At 45.7% G+C, this 22891-nt stretch overlaps 1 protein-coding gene across 2 annotated transcripts in view; it reads left to right on the top strand.

The window, feature by feature from the left end:
• Positions 1-22891, top strand: part of SEC22A (SEC22 homolog A, vesicle trafficking protein) — a 381620-nt gene that overhangs the window by 236194 nt on the left and 122535 nt on the right. Inside the window, exons 5-6 of one of the 2 annotated variants that reach the window (XM_069224664.1) lie at positions 6440-6558; positions 15044-15263. In XM_069224664.1, the coding sequence (XP_069080765.1) occupies positions 6440-6558; positions 15044-15247 (323 nt within the window). In that variant the 3' untranslated portion in view covers positions 15248-15263. Of the gene's footprint in view, positions 1-6439; positions 6559-15043; positions 15264-22891 lie in introns of those variants that run through there. The other variant, XM_069224663.1, reaches the window with a different exon arrangement.

Below are 22891 nucleotides of genomic sequence, written 5' to 3'. Positions count from 1 at the left end.
TGGGGACAAATAAAGCTTTTTTTTTTGTTTAAGTGCAGCCCGTTTTCCTTAAAGGGAAACAGGAAACATTTCAAAAAGAAAAATGATACGTTTCAGTTTTGGTTTTTTGAGAGTTGGCAGTGGTCCATGAGACTACTGCCAGCCCTTAAAAACATTTTTGCATGCATTCACAAAGGGGAGAGTTCCCTCAGGGACCCCTTCCCATTTGCACTTGGGTTGCCACCAAATTGAATTTGGTGGTAAAAAGCAAATGTTTTGCGACCGCACTTTGGTCGCAAAGCATTCATACATACCACTGCTCCATTGCATAAAACACAGTTTGTTCGCCGTCACAGAGCATCTAGATGGTATACTGATGATTTAAAGAAAGCTAAACTTGCAGTACATCTGTCGGAGTGGACCTGGCGGAAATCATACTCGCTGGATAAAAAGTTCTGCATTATACGGTAGCTCAAAAAGAAATTGATTGAGTAGGCCAACATTTCCTACTTCTGTAATAAAATCTTGTGGTCAGAAAACAACACTAAAGTAATGTTTAATACAGTCACTGAACTGGCCAATATCTGGACCGCCAAATGCATTAGTAGCTCCCACTCAAGAATTGTGTAATGATCTAAACGCATTTTTTATTGAAAAAATCCTCTTGATAAAAAAGAGCATTCCTCCCACTTCGTTCATTTGTACCGGCCCAATGTAAGATATAAACCCTACAAAATTGTCAGTATTGCTGGCCATCACTAAAGATGATCCGTCGAAGCTAATGACTTAAGTCAAATCTGGATCACCTAATGATATTTGCCCCTTCACATCTTAAAAACAGTCTTCTCTGAGTCTCCCAACCGAGTCATCTCGTTGCTTAACTTATCTTTAAGCCAGGGCATGATTCCTCAGACTTTTAACCACTCAGTGATCCTCGGTTAAAAAAAGTGGGAGATGACACTACAGTTTTAAAAGTTTTTGTCCCACCTCTTTATTACCCTATGTGGCCAAGATATTGGAAGCCCATGTTGCACACCACGTTTTAGAGAACTGCTCCTTATTGGACTCCCATCAGGCAAACTTTTGTCCTTCTATTCCACAGAAGCGGTGATATTACCTGTAATGGGCTATTTAAGAGAGGAGGTAGACATGGGTCAGGCCCAGGCCCAGGCTATAGCCCTGTTGGAATATCAGCGGCCTTTGTCACAGTGAATCATGATATTCTAATCAACTGTGTCAGGGCTTCTGGATTACAGTGGGCTTCGTCTGACTGGCTGGTTTCTTTCCTATCTGACTAATATCAACCAGTCTGTCTTTCTCCTTTCTGCTTCCCCGAGGTAAGACTGGAGTGTGGAGTACTACAGAGCTCCTCCCTGTATCCCCTGTTATTCAACTTCTTTATTCGTCCACTGGTTCACATCTTACAGAAGCATTGAGTGAAGGTTTATAACTATGCTGATGACATTCAGCTAATTTATAATGTGGATGATTCCTCAGAATCTATTGAATTTTTCCAGAGTACTATACTCCTCACCTGTCACTGGATGAATTGTCATCAACCGAAGTTCAACTCAGATAAAACTGAGATTTGTAATGATCAAAAATGAAGTGCACAACTGGAATCCCTCCTTTTGACCAGTGGTGATGGGTGCCTCTCCTTGTCCAAAAGGCTCATTCACAAGCCTCTGGATTATGGCCAACGAGGATCTTTCACTGAAGCCGTAGAGTGGAGCAGTGACTTCAGCCTGCTTCTTCCTTCTTCACAAAGGGAAAACATAGAAAACTCTTTTCCATTGAGGCTTTTATCCAGGATAGAACGCCCTTCTAAAGTCACTAACTGATTACGGGAGTTCTCTCTAACTGGGCTTGCCTAAGGGTCAGAGCCAGCGACTACAGCATGATCAGAATCAAGCGACCAGATAAGTCTGTCACTAACCCAGATTCTGTCATATTAAACCAATACTAGTCAAATTACATTGCTTCCCAGTGGCCCAGAGAATCCTTTTTAAAACTGTGTGTTTTATTTTTACATCATGCAATGGCAAAAGTCCTTCTTTTGTGAGCTTGAGAATCCAGAACTGTATTGCGAAGTGCAATTTGAAGTGTGGGAGTCAAAATCTATTAGAAGGCCCTAAGTTCAGGCAGAAAAGACTGGGGGGGATCCAGGTTTTTTGTACTTGCCCCCCGGCTTTTGGAATTCTTTGCCTAGCGACATCAGAGCTTCTACCTCCTAGGCAAGTTTTAGGCAAGCATATGAGTAGCTTTTGCTGCTCCCCCGCTGTGGTGTCTCCAGCACCATGAAACCGTGTTTGGTGTACGTGCGCTTTACAAATTTTATGTAATATAACATAACCACTGTGAGTCGCTATTAGGCAGGGAAACCCCTAACTAGCCCCTTCCTAATACCGAATCGCTAACCTATTTTTTCCTGTCACAAATGACCAGATTCTGTGAAGCAGGGCATTTGCAAACTGAAAAAAGCTTTGTGCATCTATCCCATGGTGTTTTTTGCTGCTGCATTGTCTGCTACAGCTTCTCTTACACAAGATGTTTTGGCTTGCAGATACTGCCCACTTGTAATTCTAGCAGGAAGGTGGCACTCTCCCATTGCCAGCTATTGCGATAAGGGAACTCCTATGGGTGTAGTTGATAAGGGCTTTTAAAGTTGCTTTAAATTTAATATAACATAGATGGTACAGATTCTCTCAACCTCATCCACTCCTATGGACCCCTGTTGTACCCATTGGATGTCTTTGGTCTTTTGCTTTTGATAGTGGCTGGAATCTGGTCATTGGCCTTCATGTCATTTTATCTGCATTCATTTTCCCATGTTTTATATGTGGTGTGAAATTATAGTCTTGTGCCTTAGTTGAGGGTGTCTAATACTGTCAAAAAGTAATCACTTGGGTTGAAAAAAAACTGTACATCATGCTTGTACATTGACTCCTATGCACAAATGTAATGTTCCAAATAGAATGTCTAGAAAGCTGAGACAGTCGGAAGCCATGGAGTATGTGTATTTGTATTTTTTTTCTTTTTTCTTTCAGAGGAAATAATTTCCCCAGCCCTTAAATCTCCTCTTCCCCCTCTTTATGCCCTCCCTTTTGTTCTAAAGCCACAGTTTTCCTTCCTATCCAGAAGAATGTTTTCTTCCAGCCCTCTGTAAGAGCAAACCTTCAGCCATATCTTTGGTGGGAAAGGGTAAGAACCCCACACCAGTTTTGGCAAAAAGCCAATATTTATCTAAGTAAAACAAGACCAAAATGACAAACGTCCAACATACACAAGCAAAGATATGAATTTTAAAAGATTCCCAATAAGCACTTAGAAACACAATAGTTCCAACAGGTGGTGTTTTGGCGTTGTGACAGTTCTTCCCAACAGTCTTCGGTCACTCGCAAGGGAGTGCAGCGCCAGTCCCGGAGTCGCACAGACCCCAGGTAAAGTACCTTAAAAGTTAGGCAGACTCAAAGACGTGCACGGATTGGAGGAGGTAAGGCATTGCTGGAGCCAGTGTGGCGTTGGTTCCATAATCCTGCGCAGGAGGTGAGATGTTGGTTCCTTACTGCTATGCAAGGGAGGTGAGGCCTCGGTTCCTTACCGAGGCAGCGGAGTTGAGGCTGCGTCAGCACTGAGGCATTGTTCATTATGATCGGGCAGGGTCGACCACCCTAGCGGGTCAAGATGCGATGGGGCGACCTCACAGGGTCGCGGTCACCTAACGGAGCCACAGGTGCCGCAGCGAAGTCAGGTGTCATGGTCGTCGGTGACAGCACTCAGGACTCACGATGTTGTGGGGCTTCAGAGGCACTGTTGCGCCGTCTGGCCTGGGGTGTTGGTCGCAGCTGTCGCACTTCAGTGGGGACCACAGCTTCAGGTGCAGGCAACGGCATGGGGTTGGGCAACAGCGTCAGTTCTGGAATTGTCTGGAGTCGGAGTGTCTGGTTCTTCTTCTTCTTTTATGCCAGTCTTCACTCCCAGGGGCCCAGGAACTGGAGTGGGCACCTCTTGGCAAGTCAGGGTCCTAAACAAGAGATCCCAGGGACTGGCAGGTGAAGTCTTTGATGTCTCTGAGACTTCTTAACAGGAGGGAAGCTCAGTCCAAGCCCTTGGAGAAACTTCATAAGCAGGATACACAATAAAGTCCAGTCTTTGTCCTCTCCAAAGCAGAAGCTACAACTGCAGGCCAACCCAGCAAAGCACACACAGCAAGGGGACAGTACTCCTCCTCACAGCTTTTCAGCTCTTCTCCTTGGCAGAGTCTCCCCTTAATCTGAAGTGTTCCAAAAGTCTGGTGTTTTGGGTTCAATACTTCTACTCATTTCTGTCTATGAAGTAGGCAAACTTCAGAGGAACGTCTTTGTAGTGCACAAGACTCTACTTTTCCTGCCCTCGTCCCAGACACACTTTAGGGGGTTGGAGACTGTATTATGTAAGGACAGGCACAGCCCTTTTTAGGTGTAAGTGTCAGCTCCTCCCACCACTCTAGCCCAGGAAGACCTATCAGTATATGCAGAGCACATGTCCGCTCCCTTTGTGTTACTGTCTAGAGTAACTTCACAAACAGCCCAACTGTCAACCTGACCCAGATATGTATTCCAGCAGACAGACAGAGGCACAGAATGGTTAACCAAGAAAATGCCCACTTTCTAGAAGTGCCATTTTCGAACACACAAGTTAAAAACCACCTTCACTAAAAGATCTATTTTTACATTGTGAGTTCAGAGACCCCAAACTCCATATCTGTATCTGCTCCCAATGGGAAATTACGCTAAGACATATTTCAAGGCAATCCCCATGTTAATCTATGGGAGAGATAGGCCTTGAAACAGTGAAAATGGAATTGGGCTGTATTTCACTATCGGGACACGTAAAACATGCCAGTACATGTCCTATCTTTTCAATACACCGCTCCCTGCCCATGGAGCTACCTTGGGTCCACCTTAGGGGTTCCTTACATGTACTAAAAGGGAAGGTTTGGGCCTGGCGAGGGGGTGCACTTGCCAGGTCGGATTGGCAGTTCCAAACTGCCCACACAGACACTGCAGTGGTAGGTCTGAGACAAGGTTACAGGGCTACTCAAGTGGGAGACACAATCAGTGCTGCAGGCCCACTAGTAGCATTTGATTTACAGGTCCAGGGCACCTCTGGTGCACTTTACTAGGGACTTCCTAGTAAATCAGATATGCCAATCATGGATAAGCCAATCACCAATAAAATTTAGACAGAGAGCATATGTACTTCAGAACTGGTTAGCAGTGGTAAAGTGCCCAGAGTTCTAAAGCCAACAAAAACAGGTCAGAAAAACGACGAAGAAGGAGGCAAAAAGTTTGATGATGACCTTGCAAAAAGGGCGAGGTCCAACTTGGGCATCTACAAATGCACAAGCATGCACTCTCATTATAAAGCCACACTTCCCTCCCCTTATGTGGAAGTAACTTCTGTGGCCGTATATTACAGAAGTGTTTGTGCCCACTTTGTGGTACCCTATAAGCTTTTTGGGATTACAGAAAGGGCCAAAGACGCTTGTGCAGCCTCCTCGGTAATACAGATAGCATTGGCAACACGTAGCACCAGCGCTATCAAGAGAGGACATTCCTTCCTTTGCATGGGTATGTGGCCCCATACAAATAAGGGAATTACTTCGCCTCTGTGCCCATACCGTATTACCAACGTAGGCACATAGGCAAACATGCCCTTAGGAGGCACACAGAAAGTGCACCAGAAAAAAGTGGTGTACTGTCAGTGCACCCCCCGAGGGCATCCCTTTCAAGGGATGAAAGGGGGTCCCCCAGACACCCCTCTGGAGGCTGGTTCAGTGACTCACTGCACCTGCCTACAAGGAGATTTCAAATCCTTTTTTTTAAATTGCGGGTGGGTGCTGCCTGCACCTAGATATGCAGAGCAGTTTTTGACCAGCTGCTCTGTATTTCTCTTGAACTTGGCGACCTTTGGGTGAGTTCGCAGCTGTGCTGAGGGCAGTGCATTCTTCTTATTAGGACCACTTTCTTTGTTTGCATCTGATGCATCTGCTTTAAGGTACACCGTGGCACAAACAGGAAAAGTGTGCCCTATCTGTACTAGGCCCCCTGGAGTGCTCTTAACGTGTGAAAATGTGTTTACAGTTGTAAGGTACCTTTTTATAAATGTCTTCTGAGCGAACATCCAGACATTTTATCCTGTAATCCTATGCTTACAACCAAAATACCCTTTGTCAATCGGGGCCTTAATGTATTAGTGTTATTCGAATCAGTTGAGGGTGCATAACCCATAACTTCCTTGTTTTAATAATGAATTCAATTTCCTGTGTAGTTTGGGCTTTAACGTTTCAGATATGACATTTTTCAAATAATCTAAAATTAATAAAGACTGAATTCTGCAGAATAACCTTTCAATGGGGCATTTTCTTCAAATAATCTTACTGAATTTCTGCATAATCGTTTTCTGCTTTTTTTCTCAGCTCCTCATCAGCGCCTGGAACCAGTGACCCTGGCAGGGATTATTTCTGTTCTACTCAGTCTCTTGTGTGGGGCCTTGAATTTAATCCGCAGCTTTCATGCCATCGAGAGTCTAGTGCAGGTACTGTCTCTTGATAGAGGTTATCATAAATTCATTGTCTCCAGCATGGTAGTGAAATGCTTTCTAGTGGAGTGTGGCGGTTTTGCTGATTGCAGGGCTCACACCAAAGTCTGTTTTACAAGATGTTTCGTACAGTACTGCTTTTTTCAAGTCATTGTTTGTTGCTAGTGAAATTCTGCCCCTAAATGTGATGCATGATACCAAAATAAACTACTTGTCGTTGGCTGCTTTCCACCCAAATGGCTCCAAAGTACTCTTGTCACTCCTGTGTTTCTGTTTTTGTTGTTTTGGCTGAGTGTTTCTGATTTTGGCAGTTGCATTTATTTCTGCGATTACCTCCATGTCCCTTTTTCCTCTTTAGTCCTTATCTGTTGACAGGGAACCTCATCCTCAAAACAAGCAAACACTTTTCCCCAAACCCACCAATGACTTCAATTGAAATCCTATTCCTCCAATCTTTAATAAAAGGAATAGTCCTTCTTTTGTTCTTATGATTCAAAGACCCTCAGCTTATCTGCCTTAAGAACCCAAATGAGTCAAAGCAAAGACAGTTTTTTCCTGTCTTTCCCTAGTGACTGACTGTGCCCTACACCTAGTACTTCTTTTCAGGAGTTGATTGTTAAGGTGAGTGTGAAGTGCCAGTCCTGCATTCTATGCTACTTCCCCCTAGCTTCTGTTTTTTCTGTATTTAGCATGGGGCTGGCCAGTGTGCGCAAAGGAAAGCTGTCCATATAAAGCGTTGTACAACCTGGTGCTCCTGCTTACCTTCTGGGGCCATTTTTGTGGTCTGTGTACCAGTAAGGTGGCAGATAGGGATGATGTCAAATTGACTGCCGTCTCTTAGATGGGAGGTGGTTTTGCAGAGACAGAAATGCCACCAGCATTGCTGTTGGTTGTTCTATTTGACTGCAGCCTTAATCGACTTTTCAAGTACTCCCAGAAATGTTGGCATGTGGAAGAACCCTCCATTTCTCCTGAGCCTGTTGTTAATAGCCTTTCCCTCATGTTTTGCTTTCACTAATAACCGAGCTTACAAAAATTTCTGGAATGCACTTCTTAGTTTAAAGAAGACATTTATTATTACTTCACCAAGAGGTTCCTGAGAAAGGAGATTAGTAGGTTGGAGGCACACGTTTAAAAATTGTCCCAGCAATGAAAGGAAAAAATATCAAAGTGATTGTCAACTGCAGTGTACACAGCAAATATATGTGATTATATTATAGCATAATCATGGGAAAAAGTCTTCTGAAAGGCCTTTCCCTCTCAGATGTGAATTATTAAAAAAATGCTGGCTACTGTAGGTCAGAATTGGAAGAAACAACATTGAAAGCTGGCCAAGATTTCAAGGCTCTCTCTCCCAAGGCCAAGTTCTTCCCTGCACTAAAGAAAAACACAAAATATGCGCTTCCTTATCATGCTATCGTGTTCGGTAAGAGAAAATACGAAAAACACAAGCTTAGTTTACCATTTGGAAAAACACAGCTCATCTGCAATGTCTCAACTGCAATGTCTAATGCCACGATAAAGCCAATAGGCAGCTAAACTGAATACAAAATGTAATCTGCAACTGGTGAACATTGAACAACTAATATGCACAATGGTGAAACACAAAGTCAGTGGTCAAACATACTTATTTTCACTACACCTCCAGTAGATTGTGGAAAGGGCTTTTTTAACCTGGTGAAAAAGAGGAAATAGAAGTACAAGAGCCAGTACCTCACAGGTAGAAGCTGGTCCAAGACTTCAAACTTTTAGAGGTAGTGGCCCATTTTAGAGAACTCCAGGGGTTTCCTACTCCCGATAGATTAGTGAATTCAAAGATGTTTTTTTTAATCCTATGGGTCTCTATTACCTGATGCCTTGCTGTTGACTAAGGCCATCAAATAATTTTAAAACTGAGAATCGAAGAACATCGAGGAAACTGGTTTCCCAAGGTTCCTTTGGCTCTAATATATGAAATTTCTTAATCCGTAATGGTCAATCCTCGCTTCCTAGCATGTTGTCTTCATTGGCCACTTAGAATTGTTTGCCTTCAGATTTAGTTGACAAAATAGTGGAGGAACTCTCAAGCAGTGTATACTGCTTCCCACTTCTCACTTCATACCAACACTTATGCCGCATGTCTCTAAGGCCCTCTTGAAGGATATTCAGGTACTTTACGGCGAAACTCAAAAGGGATGTCTGCTTTTTTTCTTTTTTCTTTTTTTTTATAACTCTTGGGCACCAGAGAGTTCCCAATGCGTTCTCTGGATGACAGAACCTTTGATCTTTTATGTGCTTTTGCAGCTTCCCCTCGGGCTGTCAGACCCGCTTATTGACATATCAGGAGGAGACAGAGGAATTTGCATGTTTCCCAATGTTCCGTCATTTTTCACCTGATGATTTTGGCACTTATGTTATGTACTTCACAAGTGTATTAGTTGATGAAACAATTTTCTGAGGATAAGTTGTTGCCCTTTTGGAATCGGCCACCCAGAGCCCACTTCCTTGTTCTTGCATTCTCAACAACAGCAGCAGCAGTTTCTGAACAAACACGTTTTTGTTTTGTGGACAGGGCTATGGTTGGGGTTGCTTTTATTGGAAAACCTAGACTCAACCCTGCTTCATCACCTTGGCAGTCTCCCGAATCTGGAGTATGCCAAATCTTCCTTTAGTATGGGGGAGAGATTGCCGGCTCCTTTTTTATGTTCAGCACCGGTCTTATTTCCAGCATCTGCAGGCCCTGGAAATCATGTAAAGAGGGTGCCAGCTGGAATTCAAGATTTTCATCCATCACCATAGTTCCATCACAAGACTGCTGGTAGGGACCATGAAAAATTTAGCTTTTGTAGCTTGGGTGGGCACTCTGCTGAGGAAGAATTTTGTAATTCCGTGCCTTTTTGTAAGAGAGATACATGGGTCTCTTCCATTCTCTTGTAGTAATGAAACCATTATGAGCTGTACACTTATAGCCGGCTCGAAAGGGGTCAGTCGTTTCATGTCAGCAGTGGCATTTAATAAGGTCTTTTTCCTAGTGGGCAAAAAACCTGATGGCACTTGGCAATTTTCTCACCCTTGTCGATTTACAGGAAATTTATTGTTACATTTTGGGGCATCCTTTGTCCCAGTGTTACCCCCTACTTCACTGTGGGTGAAAGAACAGTACCATTTCTTCATCCTGCCCTTTGACTAGTGATTCTACACTCCTATCTTGACAAAGGTATAAATACCAGAGGAGGTGTTTCTTAAGTTTCACGGGCTTTCCTCTCTTCCCTTATCTGGAGGATTGGCAAAGGTCCAGGAAGACACAGCTGTGTTATGCACCACTCTGCAGGAGTTGAATTCCTACTGATCCTAAATTCTATATCAGGACCGGAGGCGAGGATTATGCAGATCTTTCTTCACTTTTTAATAATTAGCAAGTTCAAAGTTAAACACAATATGAACAGAAAAACTACAAGTTCCATGAAGCCGCCGCCATGGTAACCAGCATCCAATGAGGACCCTCCAATCACGTCCATATAAATATTCCCAGGTGCGTCAACCGTCCTCTTTCTTCACTGCTACGAAGTCAGATAAGTGCCGTTTTTTCTGCCTCCGAGTAGAGTTTGATTTGAAGTTAATGTTTGTTTGCTAGTGCGTTAGCCTATTTGCTTTCAGGGCTTCGCACGTTGTTTTCCTTCGTTTCTATTATTATTTATAAATACACGTCGGGCCCACTAGAGGGCGCCAGAGGTGTATTTTTGCAGCGTTTTTTCGGGATTCAAGTGTTTTAAACTCGACGCTCGAAATTACAAAGGTTTTTCCAATTTTATTCACAGTTGTTTGTAACAAAGTTGTAATTGCTTGCTTTTCCCTGCCCTGTGACACCTCATTGGTAAGATATTACCCCGAAGGGAAGTAATTTTGTTTTTTTCTTGTGAAAATAATTTATAATACGACAGAGGGGGTAGGGAATTACCCTTTATAAAATCTATAGGGTGTTTTCTCTGTCATTATTTTGTTTTCGTCTGAACCTCAGTATGCACTCCTCTCAGGAACATGAACCTTTCACCAACATGTCCCCAGGGGAGGGTCCCTCGCACAGTGCCCTTCCCCCTGGGATGGACGCTTTGTTTTCACAGGCAATTTCACATGCGTTGGCCCCCCTTAGGGACACCGTCGCTAAACTGACGGAACAAGTCTCCAAGGGGACGGGCATGTTTGGTATGGCGGGAGTGGATGGTACTACCTCTACCCTTCCGGCTCCCAAGAAACAGCGCAAGCGCGACGCGGGGCACCTGGAGGATAGTGAATTTCTATCTCACTCCAAGAGTGCGCGCACGCATAAGCGTTTACCCTCCCGGGAGGGCCGTTTGCCCGGAGCAATGGGTGATTTCAGTCACCACCTATGGAACCCTGATAGCGGGTCACCTAGAGGCATCTTAGAAGGTTCAGACGACGGTTCCTCTGAGGATGATGACTCAGGCCGTCCTTGGCGTCCTGGCGCTTCGCTACCAGATCCTTCGGAGCTGGGGGATTCGGACTCTGATATGTTTGAACCGGAGGGTATCTATCATCCGCGTTCATCAGAGTGGCATCCTGACCACAGGGTGGCCGACTATGTGGCCAGCAAGATTAGGCAACCTTTGGACAAGGAAGTGCGTGCCCGTTTACGGGCGGAATGCCCACGCCCTTTTCTTTCCGATTAGGTTGCTTTTACTCCGGAAATAGACCCGAAAATGTGTACATTTTTTGCCAAGTACACTAAAGATCCCAAGAAGGGAATCGACCGCTCCTGGAGGGCATGCCAGGATAAACTTCTTGATATACTGGGCCCCCTCACTCAGATTATGCAATTGGCGGAACGCGCCAAGCAATCAAACACTACCCTTCAAACAGACATTATCGCAGGGTGGGCCCAGAGAGCAGTCTGTCTTCTGGGCAATGCGAACTGTGCCATTTCGGCAGAAAGACGCAGGTCTTTATTAATCAAGATAGACCCCAAATTAGGGGAACTTTCTCACTCGGAGGCAGGGGCTGTTGCCCAGGGCAATTTATTTGGTGACCCTTTTGTTAAGGAGTTGGGCAAATTCGTGGCTACGTTTTCGGCTCTCGATAAGGCCCAATCATCCATAAAAAAGATTTTTCCGAAGAAGGTTTTTGGCGGGGCCGGGCGAGGCAGGGGTCGCTCTTCCGGCCGTCCTTACCAACAAGACCCCGGTGCCTCCCGAAACAACGGCTGGCGTGACGGCAGACAGGGAACTTTCTTCCCCAACAGGGGAAGAGGGAGAGGCAGATCCTCTAGGATCGCACGTGGAGCAGCCAATGCCCCAGGAGGTCCCTCTGGTAAGGATTATCCCTTTTTCCCCTCGCGATTTCGGAGGGAGATTGCGTTTTTTCAAGAACAATTGGAGGCGCATTACATCAGATGCATGGATTCTACAGACAGTATCAGGGTTCCAGATAGAATTCTGGGGTTCCCCGTGTCAGGATTCTCTGCCAACACCGATAGTGTTCTCAGCAGAAAACTCCAGGCTTATAGACTTGGAAGTTCAAGATCTTCTGCACAAGGGCGCCATATCCTTAGCGTCCCTTCACCCCACAGGTTTCGTAAGCAACATCTTCTTGGTAGAAAAGAAAGACAAGGGGTTTCGGCCTGTTATCAATCTTCGGGCCTTCAACGATTGGGTCATTTACAGACATTTCAAAATGGATGGTATTCATATGCTCCGAGACCTCCTCCTGCAAGGGGACTGGATGGTGCGTCTAGACCTCAAGGACGCATACCTCACAGTCCCTATATTTCCCCCTCATCGCAGGTTCCTGCAATTTTTCTGGAACGATCAGGTCTTCGAATTCACCACTCTCCCTTTCGGGCTATCCTCAGCACCGTGGTGCTTTACCAAACTCCTCAAACCGGTCGTGGAAACCCTGAGATCACAAGGCATACGTCTCATCATTTACCTGGACGACATCCTTTTAATGGACCAATCCAGGTCTCAACTGTTATTCAATCTGAACACAACTATTGCTCTGTTCCAGGATCTGGTTTTCGTCATCAATCAGCAAAAATCGGAGCTCTCTCCGACCCAGTCATTAATCTTTCTCGGTTTCCGCATAGATTCTCGGTCAGCGTCCCTCAGTCTTCCGACGACCAAGATATCCAAAATAAAAAAGGAAATCAGGAAAGTCCTTCGTCGCGACAGCATCTCGCTACGGCAATTAGCCAGAGTGGTCGGTCTGCTTTCTTCCTCAATTCAGGCCATTTTTCCAGGTCCCCTGCATTACCGGGCCCTACAGCGCCTGAAGGCCTTTCACCTTCGTCGAGGGGTAACGTATTCCGAGCTCATCTCCCTGTCTCAGGAGGCAAGCACGGAACTACGTTGGTGGCTGGATCACATGGAGGCATGGAATGGCAGAGCCATTTTCGGGGCCGCCCCAGACCTGGTAATAGAGTCGGACGCCAGTCGCCAGGGATGGGGAGCTCGATGCGGGGACATCTCGTTTGGGGGACGCTGGACCCCGCAAGAACTGACCATGCATATCAATTGTCTGGAGCTCCTTGCGGGATCGTTTGCGATCAGGTCTCTGACGAGGGACAGGGTCTCGTGTAGTGCTACTACGGATGGACAATATATCGGCGGTACAATACATAAATCGCTTAGGGGGCACACGATCGAGAGCCTTAGCGGAATTGGCAAAGGATTTCTGGCATTTTTGCCTTCAACATCAAGTCTCGGTGACAGCGGAATATCTCCCAGGAGCCCAGAATGTTCGGGCGGACTGGAATTCCCGGTTTCTCACGGACTCCAGCGATTGGCAACTACATCTTTCGATTTTTCAGGCGATCATGGCCCGTTGGGGTCCTTGCTCAGTAGACCTCTTTGCTTCCAGATGGAATGCTCATCTTCCCCTATACTTCAGCTGGCGCCCGGATCCGGGAGCAGCGGCAGTAGATGCGTTTCTCCAGCACTGGGGGACGCTTCAGGGTTATGCTTTCCCACCTTTTCTTCTTATCCCGCGGGTCGCAGCTCAGGTGCGGCGTCAGGAGGCGACAGTGATTCTAATAACCCCCTGGTGAAGATCTCAGGCGTGGTTCCCAACTCTACTGGAACTCTCTTGCGAGTGCCCTCTTCGTCTCCCGGTTTTTCCATCGATCCTCAGGGATCCGTCGGGGCTTTATCACCCCCTGGTCCTTCAGGGTCATCTTTTCCTCATGGCCTGGAAGATTTCAGGCATCGTTGGCAAGACTACCGACTTTCGCAAGCAGCTAAAAACTTCATTGCGCAGGCATGGGCCCCTGGGACATGCAAGCGCTATAGATCTGCATGGAACAGATGGGCCAGTTGGTGTGTGGGCAAACACTGTGATCCCGTGGGGGCCAGTATTACAGACATCATGAATTTCCTAGCAGAATTAGCGGAGTCTGGTCTAGCTTATTGTACGATCAACTCTTTTCGTTCAGCCATCTCTGCGGGCCACCCCCCTCTGAACAATCACCCTATTGGGGAACACCCCTGGATTTGTAAACTTCTCAAGGGTATTAGACTCTCTAGGCCTCCTCAACCCAGATACGCAGAACTATGGGATGTCAACACAGTTCTTAATCTGTTAACCTCTTGGCAGGATAATCACCTTCTGTCGAGAAAGGAATTGTCCGCCAAATTAGCCATACTTTTGTGCCTCATCTCATGTAAGCGGGTATCAGATATCAGAGCTCTGGATGTTTCATCTCAAATCTTTACCCCAGAGGGAGTCACTTTTACTATCTCACGGAGAACGAAGAATCTTACCAGGTCAGTATCCTACCCAGCTTTCCCTGATTCACCAAAATTATGCGTCGTTAGATGTCTTAAAGTGTATGAAGAAGTGACCGTGAATCTTAGGCCTGCAGGAGAAAATCAATTATTGATTTCTTTAAAGAAACCATTTAAGGCGGTTTCTTCTCCTTCCATTGCCAGATGGGTCAGATGGATCCTGTCTGAGGCAGGTATTAATATTCAGGTGTTTGGCGCCCATTCGACTCGAGGAGCCATGGCTTCAAAGGCTGTACAGGTGGGTGGTAGATTAGAAGACATTATGCATGCGGCTGATTGGTCTTCTGAATCTACTTTTAAACGTTTTTACTTTAAACCAATTCATGATGCAGCCTCTCTGGTGGTGAGTAAGCTTTGAACCTGCATAATCCTCGCCTCCGGTCCTGATATAGAATACGAAATTTCCTAGCTATCGTGAAGGAAAGTTTCAATTCTATTAAGGACACGGAGGCGAGGATTATCCCACCCACATACTACTCACGAGTCTGTTCCCACCCGATCTGGTCTTCGTACTGAGGTGGTATATATCTTTGCAAAAAATTTCTCTTATATTTGCTCTTATGTTTACTTTCATTAAAGGGAATTGATAACTATTATGCTTGTACTTTGGCATTACAGTTTCAGAACGTGTATGTTTCCATTCTTTCATAACTACGCATTGTGACATTATTTATCAGTATAGCCCCTAATATCATCATCTTTTGTAGGTTCCGAGGCTACAACCAATTGATTCTACCAGGATTCTTTCCGCAGTGAAGTCGAGGACGGTTGACGCACCTGGGAATATTTATATGGACGTGATTGGAGGGTCCTCATTGGATGCTGGTTACCATGGCGGCGGCTTCATGGAACTTGTAGTTTTTCTGTTCATATTGTGTTTAACTTTGAACTTGCTAATTAATAAAAAGTGAAGAAAGATCTGCATAATCCTCGCCTCCGTGTCCTTAATAGAATTGAAACTTTTCGTATTTTATCTTAGTCTGGCTCAGGATCATCTCACTTTCATACGCTATTCTACAAGTTGCACCAGTCAGCGTGCCTTCACATACCTGCATAAGCCTGCTTTTGCGTCTCTAGTGTGGTGAAGGTGTAGGGACAAAGATATCCTCATTTTGTATGAAGCACTTTGTAGGTGAAAGTTGATTGGTGCTGCAAGTGTCTCTGCATCACTGCATGTACATCGAGGCCTCAGTCAGCAGCCTCCCCCCTGCGTCATCTTTATTAGGAAATGTTTCAACTATGAACTGCTAATGAGATAGTTCATAATGGTAATGTGTAAATCAGGTCTCCTGCTTGCATGTGGAAATGAGAAATGTATCATGTCTGCTCATTACTCATTGCAATAATTACAGAAGCATCTGGTTGCTACGCACAAAGATCCATAACGTACAAGGTTATTATAAGTACCCAGATGACAAGTTCCCTGTTCGTAATGAGAGCAGTACTGCTGAATACCAAACCAACCCTTGTCCATAATTTACAATAACTCCTGATACCACACATCGTTGTTCCGACTCGCTTTCCAGACTCTCAAGTTAGACGCTCTTTTAATTCGAAAACGGAGCACTTATTCACATGGAATATAGAAGGTTCTGTACGTGCAGGGTTTTTGGCAGTTGAAACCAGCAGTGCTATTGAGTATCTATGCACCATACTTATTTTGCGCACAACTAGTCCTAAAACAATAGAGCACTGTACCGTGCTACAAATCCTCATTGGAGTACAGGTAGAAGGGGCACTCCTCAAACGCTCACACACACTGGAAGTGTAAGAGAAAAGTTACTCACCGTGGGCGACCTCTTTCCAGGAGTGTAGACTGTTGGAAACTTAAAAATAGCTGTAGTATTTTTTTTTTTTAAATAGCATGCCCGTTAAGTGTGCACTTCAGTTTGTCCACTTAGATTGAAGTTGCGCGGGGACAGTATTCAGCTTCCAATGGGGCTCTTCTTTGCACATTTATACTTGTTGCAATAAATCATAAAGTTACCCCTTTGTAAATTTTTTTAAAAAAAACACAAATTAAGAATATCTGATTACCTGCTAGATTTTCATTGTCACCCTTATTAGAAGGAAAGTATACAGCATGCCATGCTTAGGACCTTGTTAGGGTCGAGCCCGTGATAGTATGTGCTAGCACATGCCTCTCGCTGCGAGACACTGTTAACATAAGGGCTTGGAGCCTGCCTGTTGTTTACCATTTGTTTGGTTGCAGGCATTCTTCTTTACAGCCTTGTAATTAGTCACTGTAGGCCTAGCATCTTTCCAGATCCTTTATGTGGAGCAGGGACCAAGCACTGAATGACTCAACGTAATCAGTGCCAGTCCTCTGTTCCCGACGTGATTGAGTTACTATTATGTTATTTTTATCTTCTAGTGCCCTGCAAACAAACGTTTTGTGACTGCCAGTGACTGGCAAAGACGTGCTCAGCAGGACAAACAAAATTACAAACTTTTATTTTCTATAGTTAACTTCTTTTATTTTGCCAGGTATTCTTTTCTCACTTTGCACTCATGTTTTGTGTGTATGTATGTTTTTTTTTATTTTCTGGTCGTGAGCACTGTTCTCAAAAGATGACTATAATCTTATTCTAAATATTGCATTGTTTCTTTCTTATGTGTAATTTCTGAAATTATGCTTTAGCACATAGTCGTGCTGTACACCCCATCCACCCCACACCAATCCACTCCACTCAATCCAATCCAACCAGACCAATCCAATCCACCCTATTCAAATCCACAACACTCCAATTCTCCCAACCCAGTTGTCAGGAGAGGTACCGACTTGAGGCAAGACTTCCACAGGAGCAGAAGAATAACTCCTAATTCTCTTTTGCATCTGCGTGGTCAAACTAGGGCACCATCTGTGCCACACAGCCAGAAGGTGGAAAGGGGAATGTGAGTGAGAAAAGAGAGGCCACTTCCAGATCTAGTGCCTGCCTGAATCTCCCTACACGCTAGATGCTCCATAGCAATAAATGTTCATGTTTCTTTTCTTAGGAAGAATCTAAGGTGGTACCTGTATAAATGACAAAAGCAATTAACACCTATTCGACTATTCATTCAACAATTCTGTCATGTTATTTCTCACAATTCAATAACTCTTCTAACCTGAATCATTTGTTAGGCTAGCTCCTCTCTGAACAATATTATTAGATATTAGATTCAGTTTATTCTTCTGTTAGCTGTTCCTTCCTATGCAATAGGAAACTTCCCAAACTTATACATTAAATGTAGATATATACATATGTGTCACTTGTTGCCAAAATAACTGAATATTCTTTAATTCCTTCTTAAGCAAATCAGTGAAAAGGGTTTCAGTTGTCTTTTGAGAAAGGCAAGTCTCTTTCTAATACTAATAATAGTCAATTGTTTCCATTATCACAAAGAGATAATTTGTACATAAATGTGTGTGTGTGTGTGTGTGTGTGTGTGTGTATATATATATATATATATATATATATATATATATATATATATATATATATATATAGCCCCAATCCAAAACAATCTGCCCCAGTCCAATTCAAAATAATCTGTCCTACTCCAATCCAGAACAATCTGCCCCACTCCAATCTGTACCAATCCAAAACAGTCTGCCCCCACTCCAGTCTGCCCCACTCCAATCCAGAACAATCTCCTCCTCTCCACTGTGCCACACTCAAATCCAAAGCAGTCTGCCCCATTCAAATCCATCCTACTCCAATATGCCCCTCTACAGTTAGCCCCATTCCAATCCTCCCCAATCCAGTCCTCCCCACTCCAGTCTGCCACACTCCAATCCAGTCCACCCCTCTCCAATTCAATCCACCTCATCCCAATCCAATCCATCTAACTCATCACAGTTCACCCCACTCCAATCCCCCGACTGCAATCCAGTACACCCAACTTCAATCCAGTCTACCCTAGCCCAATTCACCCTAATCCAGACCAATCCAATCCACCCCGATCCACCTCACCCCAGTCCAGTACACCCTACCCCACTCCAAAACAGTATGCCCCTCTGTAGGAAAGTACCATCTTGCCTGGCATGTTACCCCCATATTTCACTGTATATATGTTGTTTTAGTCTAGGTGTCACTGGGACCCTGCCAGGCAGGGCCCCAGTGCTCCTAAGTATGTGCCTTGTATGTGCTCCCTGTGTGATGCCTAATTGTCTCACTGAGGCTCTGATAAACAGAACCTCAGTGGTTATGCTCTCTATGCTTTCCAAATTTGTCACTAACAGGCTAGTGACTAAATTTACCAATTCACATTGGCATACTGGTACACCCATATAATTCCCTAGTATATGGTACTGAGGTACCCAGGGTATTGGGGATCCAGGAGATCCCTATGGGCTGCAGCATTTCTTTTGCCACCCATAGGGAGCTCTGACAATTCTTACACAGGCTTGTCAGTGCAGCCTGCGTGAAATAACGTCCACGTTATTTCACAGCCATTTACCACTGCACTTAAGTAACTTATAAGTCACCTATATGTCTAACCTTCACCTGGTGAAGGTTAAGTGCAAAGTTTCTTAGTGTGTGGGCACCCTGGCACTAGCCAAGGTGTCCCCACATCGTTCAGGGCAAATTCCCCGGACTTTGTGAGTGCAGGGACACCATTACATGCGTGCACTATACATAGGTCACTACGTTCATACGGTCACAATGGTAACTCCGAACATGGCCATGTAACATGTCTAAGATCGTGGAATTGTCATCCCAATACCATTATGGTATTGGGGGGACAATTCCATGATCCCCCGGGTCCCTAGCATAGTACCCGGGTACTGCCAAACTGCCTTTCCGGGGTCTCCACTGCAGCTGCTGCTGCTGCCAACCCCTCAGACAGGATTCTGCCCTCCTGGGGCCCAGGCAGCCCTGGCCCAGGAAGGCAGAACAAAGGATTTCCTCTGAGAGAGGGTGTAACACCCTCTCCCTTAGGAGATAGCTGTGAAGGGCTGGGGAGGAGTAGCCTCCCCCAGCCTCTGGAAATGCTTTGATGGGCACAGATGGTTCCCATCTCTGCATAAGCCATTCTACACCAGTTGAGGACAACTCAGAAGGTTGTGCTCTGCAGGAAGGAGTGTCGGGGACCCAGGCTTGGCTGTGCACAAAGGAAATCCTGGAAGAATGCACTGAAGCCGGAGCAGCTGCAAATCATGCGATACCCAGCACTGCATTCTAGCGTGGGGAGGCAAGGACTTACCTCCACCAAACTTGGACTGAAGAGTCACTGGACTGTGGGAGTCACTTGGACAGAGTTGCTGAGTTCCAGGGACCACACTCGTCGTGCTGAGAGGGGACCCAGAGGACCAGTGATGCAGTCTTTTGGTGCCTGCGGTTGCAGGGGGAAGATTCCATCAACCCACAGGAGATTTCTTCAGAGCTCCTGGTGCAGTGAGGTGGCAGGCTACACCCAGAGCATGCACCACCTGGAAACAGTCGAGAAAGCCGGCAGGATGAGGTGATACAAGGTTGCTAGTAGTCGTCTTGCTACTTTGTTGCGGTTTTGCAAACATCCTGAGCAGTCAGTGGTCAATCCTTTGGCAGAAGGTGAAGAGGGAGATGCAGAGGAACTCTGGTGCGCTCTTGCATTCGTTATCTGAAGAATTCCCCAGAGGAGAGACCCTAAATAGCCAGAAAAGGAGGTTTGGCTACCAAGGAAGGAGGATTGGCTACCAAGAGAGGTAAGAGCCTATCAGAAGGAGTTTCTGACGTCACATGCTGGCACTGGCCACTCAGAGCAGTCCAGTGTGTCCCCAGCACCTCTAAATCCAAGATGGCATAGGTCTGGGACACACTGGAGGAGTTCTGGGCACCTCCCCTGGGAGGTGCAGGTCAGGGGAGTGGTCACACCCCTTTCCTTTGTCCAGTTTCACGCCAGAGCAGGGCTGGGGGATCCCTGAACCAGTGTAGACTGGCTTATGCAGAGATGGGCACCATCTGTGCCCATCAAAGCATTTCCAGAGGCTGGGGGAGGCTACTCCTCCCCAGCCTTCACACCTATTTCCAAAGGGACAGGGTGTTACACCCTCTCTCAGAGTCCGTCCTTTGTTCTGCCTTCCTGGGCCAGGGCTGCCTGGACCCCAGGAGGGCAGAAACCTGTCTGAGGGGTTGGCAGCAGCAGCAGCTGCAGTGGAGACTCCGGAAAGGCAGTTTGGCAGTACCCGGGTACTATTCTAGAGACCCGGGGGATCATGGAATTATCGCCCCAATGCCAGAATGGCATTGGGGTGACAATTCCATGATCTTAGACATGTTACGTGGCCATGTTCGGAGTTACCATTGTGACGATATACATAGGTAGTGACCTATGTATAGTGCACACGTGAAATGGTGTCCCGCACTCACAAAGTCTGGGGAATTTGCCCTGAACGATGTGGGGGCACCTTGGCTAGTGCCAGGGTGCCCACACACTAAGTAACTTTGCACCCAACCTTCACCAGGTGAAGGTTAGAGATATAGGTCACTAATGAGTTACTTAAGTGCAGTGGTAAATGGCTGTGAAATAACGTGGACGTTATTTCATGCAGGCTGCACTGGCAGGCCTGTGTAAGAATTGTCAGAGCTCCCTATGGGTGGCAAAAGAAATGCTGCAGCCCATAGGGATCTCCTGGAACCGCAGTACCCTGGGTACCTCAGTACCATGTACAAGGGAATTATATGGGTGTACCAGTATGCCAATGTGAATTGGTAAATTTAGTCACTAGCCTGTTAGTGACAAATTTGGAAAGCAGAGAGAGCATAACCACTGAGGTTCTGGTTAGCAGAGCCTCAGTGAGACAGTTAGGCATCACACAGGGAACACATACAGGGCACATACTTATGAGCACTGGGGCCCTGCCTGGCAGGGTCCCAGTGACACATAGACTAAAACAACATATATACAGTGAAATATGGGGGAAACATGCCAGGCAAGATGGTACTTTCCTACACCACCCCACACCACCCCAGTCCATACCGCCCCAATCCACTCCAATCCACCCCACTCAAATCCAATCCATTCTGTCTCACCCAGGTCACCCCACTCAATTTGGTTCACTGCACTACATTCAAGTCACCTCACTCCAGTTTCAACAGCTCCACTCCAAACCCACCACATCAACTCCCATTTTATCCACCTCTAGTCCACCCCTGCATACTCTGGTCCACCCCACTTCAGCTCACCCCTTCTACTAGTCCACACTACTCCATTCCAGTCCACCTCAATCCACTCCAGTCCACCCACTCCAGTGCACACCCCTCCAGTCCTCCCCACCCCAGTCTGCCCCACTCCACTCCAGTCCACTCCACCCTATTTCAATCCATCCCTCCAACCCACTCCAATACACCTAACTCCAGTCCAATCTACCCCGCTCCAGTCCACCACATTACCATTCCATTAAATCTAGTCCAACCACTCCAATCCAGTCCATCCCACTGAAGTCCAATCCTGTGCACCCCACTCCTGTCCAGTCCAATCCACCCCACTCCAATCCAGTCCACCTAATCCAATCCAGTCCACCACACTCCAGCCCAATCCATTCCACCTCAGTCTACTATAATCCACCCCATACCTCAGTTCACTCCAACACACTGCATTAAAATCCTCCCACCCCAATCCAGTCTAATCCACCCCACTTCAGTCCAACCCAATCTAATCCCTCACTCCATTTAAATCTACTCCACTCTAGTTCACCCCACTCAACCCCAATCCATTCCACCTCAGTCTACTATAATCCACCCCATACCTCAGTTCACTCCAACACACTGCACCCAATTCCACATCACACCACTCTACTCTGCAGCACTGCACTCTTCGACACTCTGTGCCACTGAACTTTACTTTCCTCTACTCAACTCTGACACTCTACTCTCCCTACTACAGCTCTACGATGCTCTACTCCAACAAATTCACTCTGACACTCTACTCCCTCCACTCCTTTCTACAACATTCCACACCACTAACATTTAGCAAGGATGAACAGCAGCCACACAATGGATTGTGATGCTGGCAAACGTGATTACCAGTAGCTGAGATAAATTCTAGCATTTCAGCCATCACCTTGTTGTTTTTACATTTTCCACACTGGTGTACAATATGGCAAAATCACATTGTCAAAGCCAGTAGATCTTGAATAGGTGAGACCTATTGGCTTTTCCATTGCTTGTTTAGGAAAATAAGTTATGTGGTAAAGTCTTACTGGATCCACTTGAGGCTTAAGAAAACTGTATTGTATGCCAGACAACACAGTGTGTCCTCTCGTTCCTTCATGTAGTTAATAGCCACCTATTTGCTGACCTCCATTAGTGGCACATCATTTTTCCACACACATCCCACTTACAGACCACACTGTCCACTATGGGATTATGGGCCTGATTACAACTTTGGAGGAGGGTGTTAATCCGTCCCAAATGTGACGGATATACCACCCGTCGTATTAAGAGTCCATTATATCCGATGGAACTCGTAATACGGTGGGAAGGATATCCGTCACATTTGGGACAAAATTAACACCCTCCTCCAAAGTTGTAATCAGGCCCTATGTGTTTTAATCTCTATGTGGGATATGAGGTCTGATCGCAGAATTA

The sequence above is a fragment of the Pleurodeles waltl genome, chromosome 3_1 (genome assembly GCF_031143425.1).
Source record: "Pleurodeles waltl isolate 20211129_DDA chromosome 3_1, aPleWal1.hap1.20221129, whole genome shotgun sequence".
Taxonomy (NCBI): domain Eukaryota; kingdom Metazoa; phylum Chordata; class Amphibia; order Caudata; family Salamandridae; genus Pleurodeles; species Pleurodeles waltl.
This window is presented reverse-complemented; position numbering and strand designations above follow the sequence as displayed.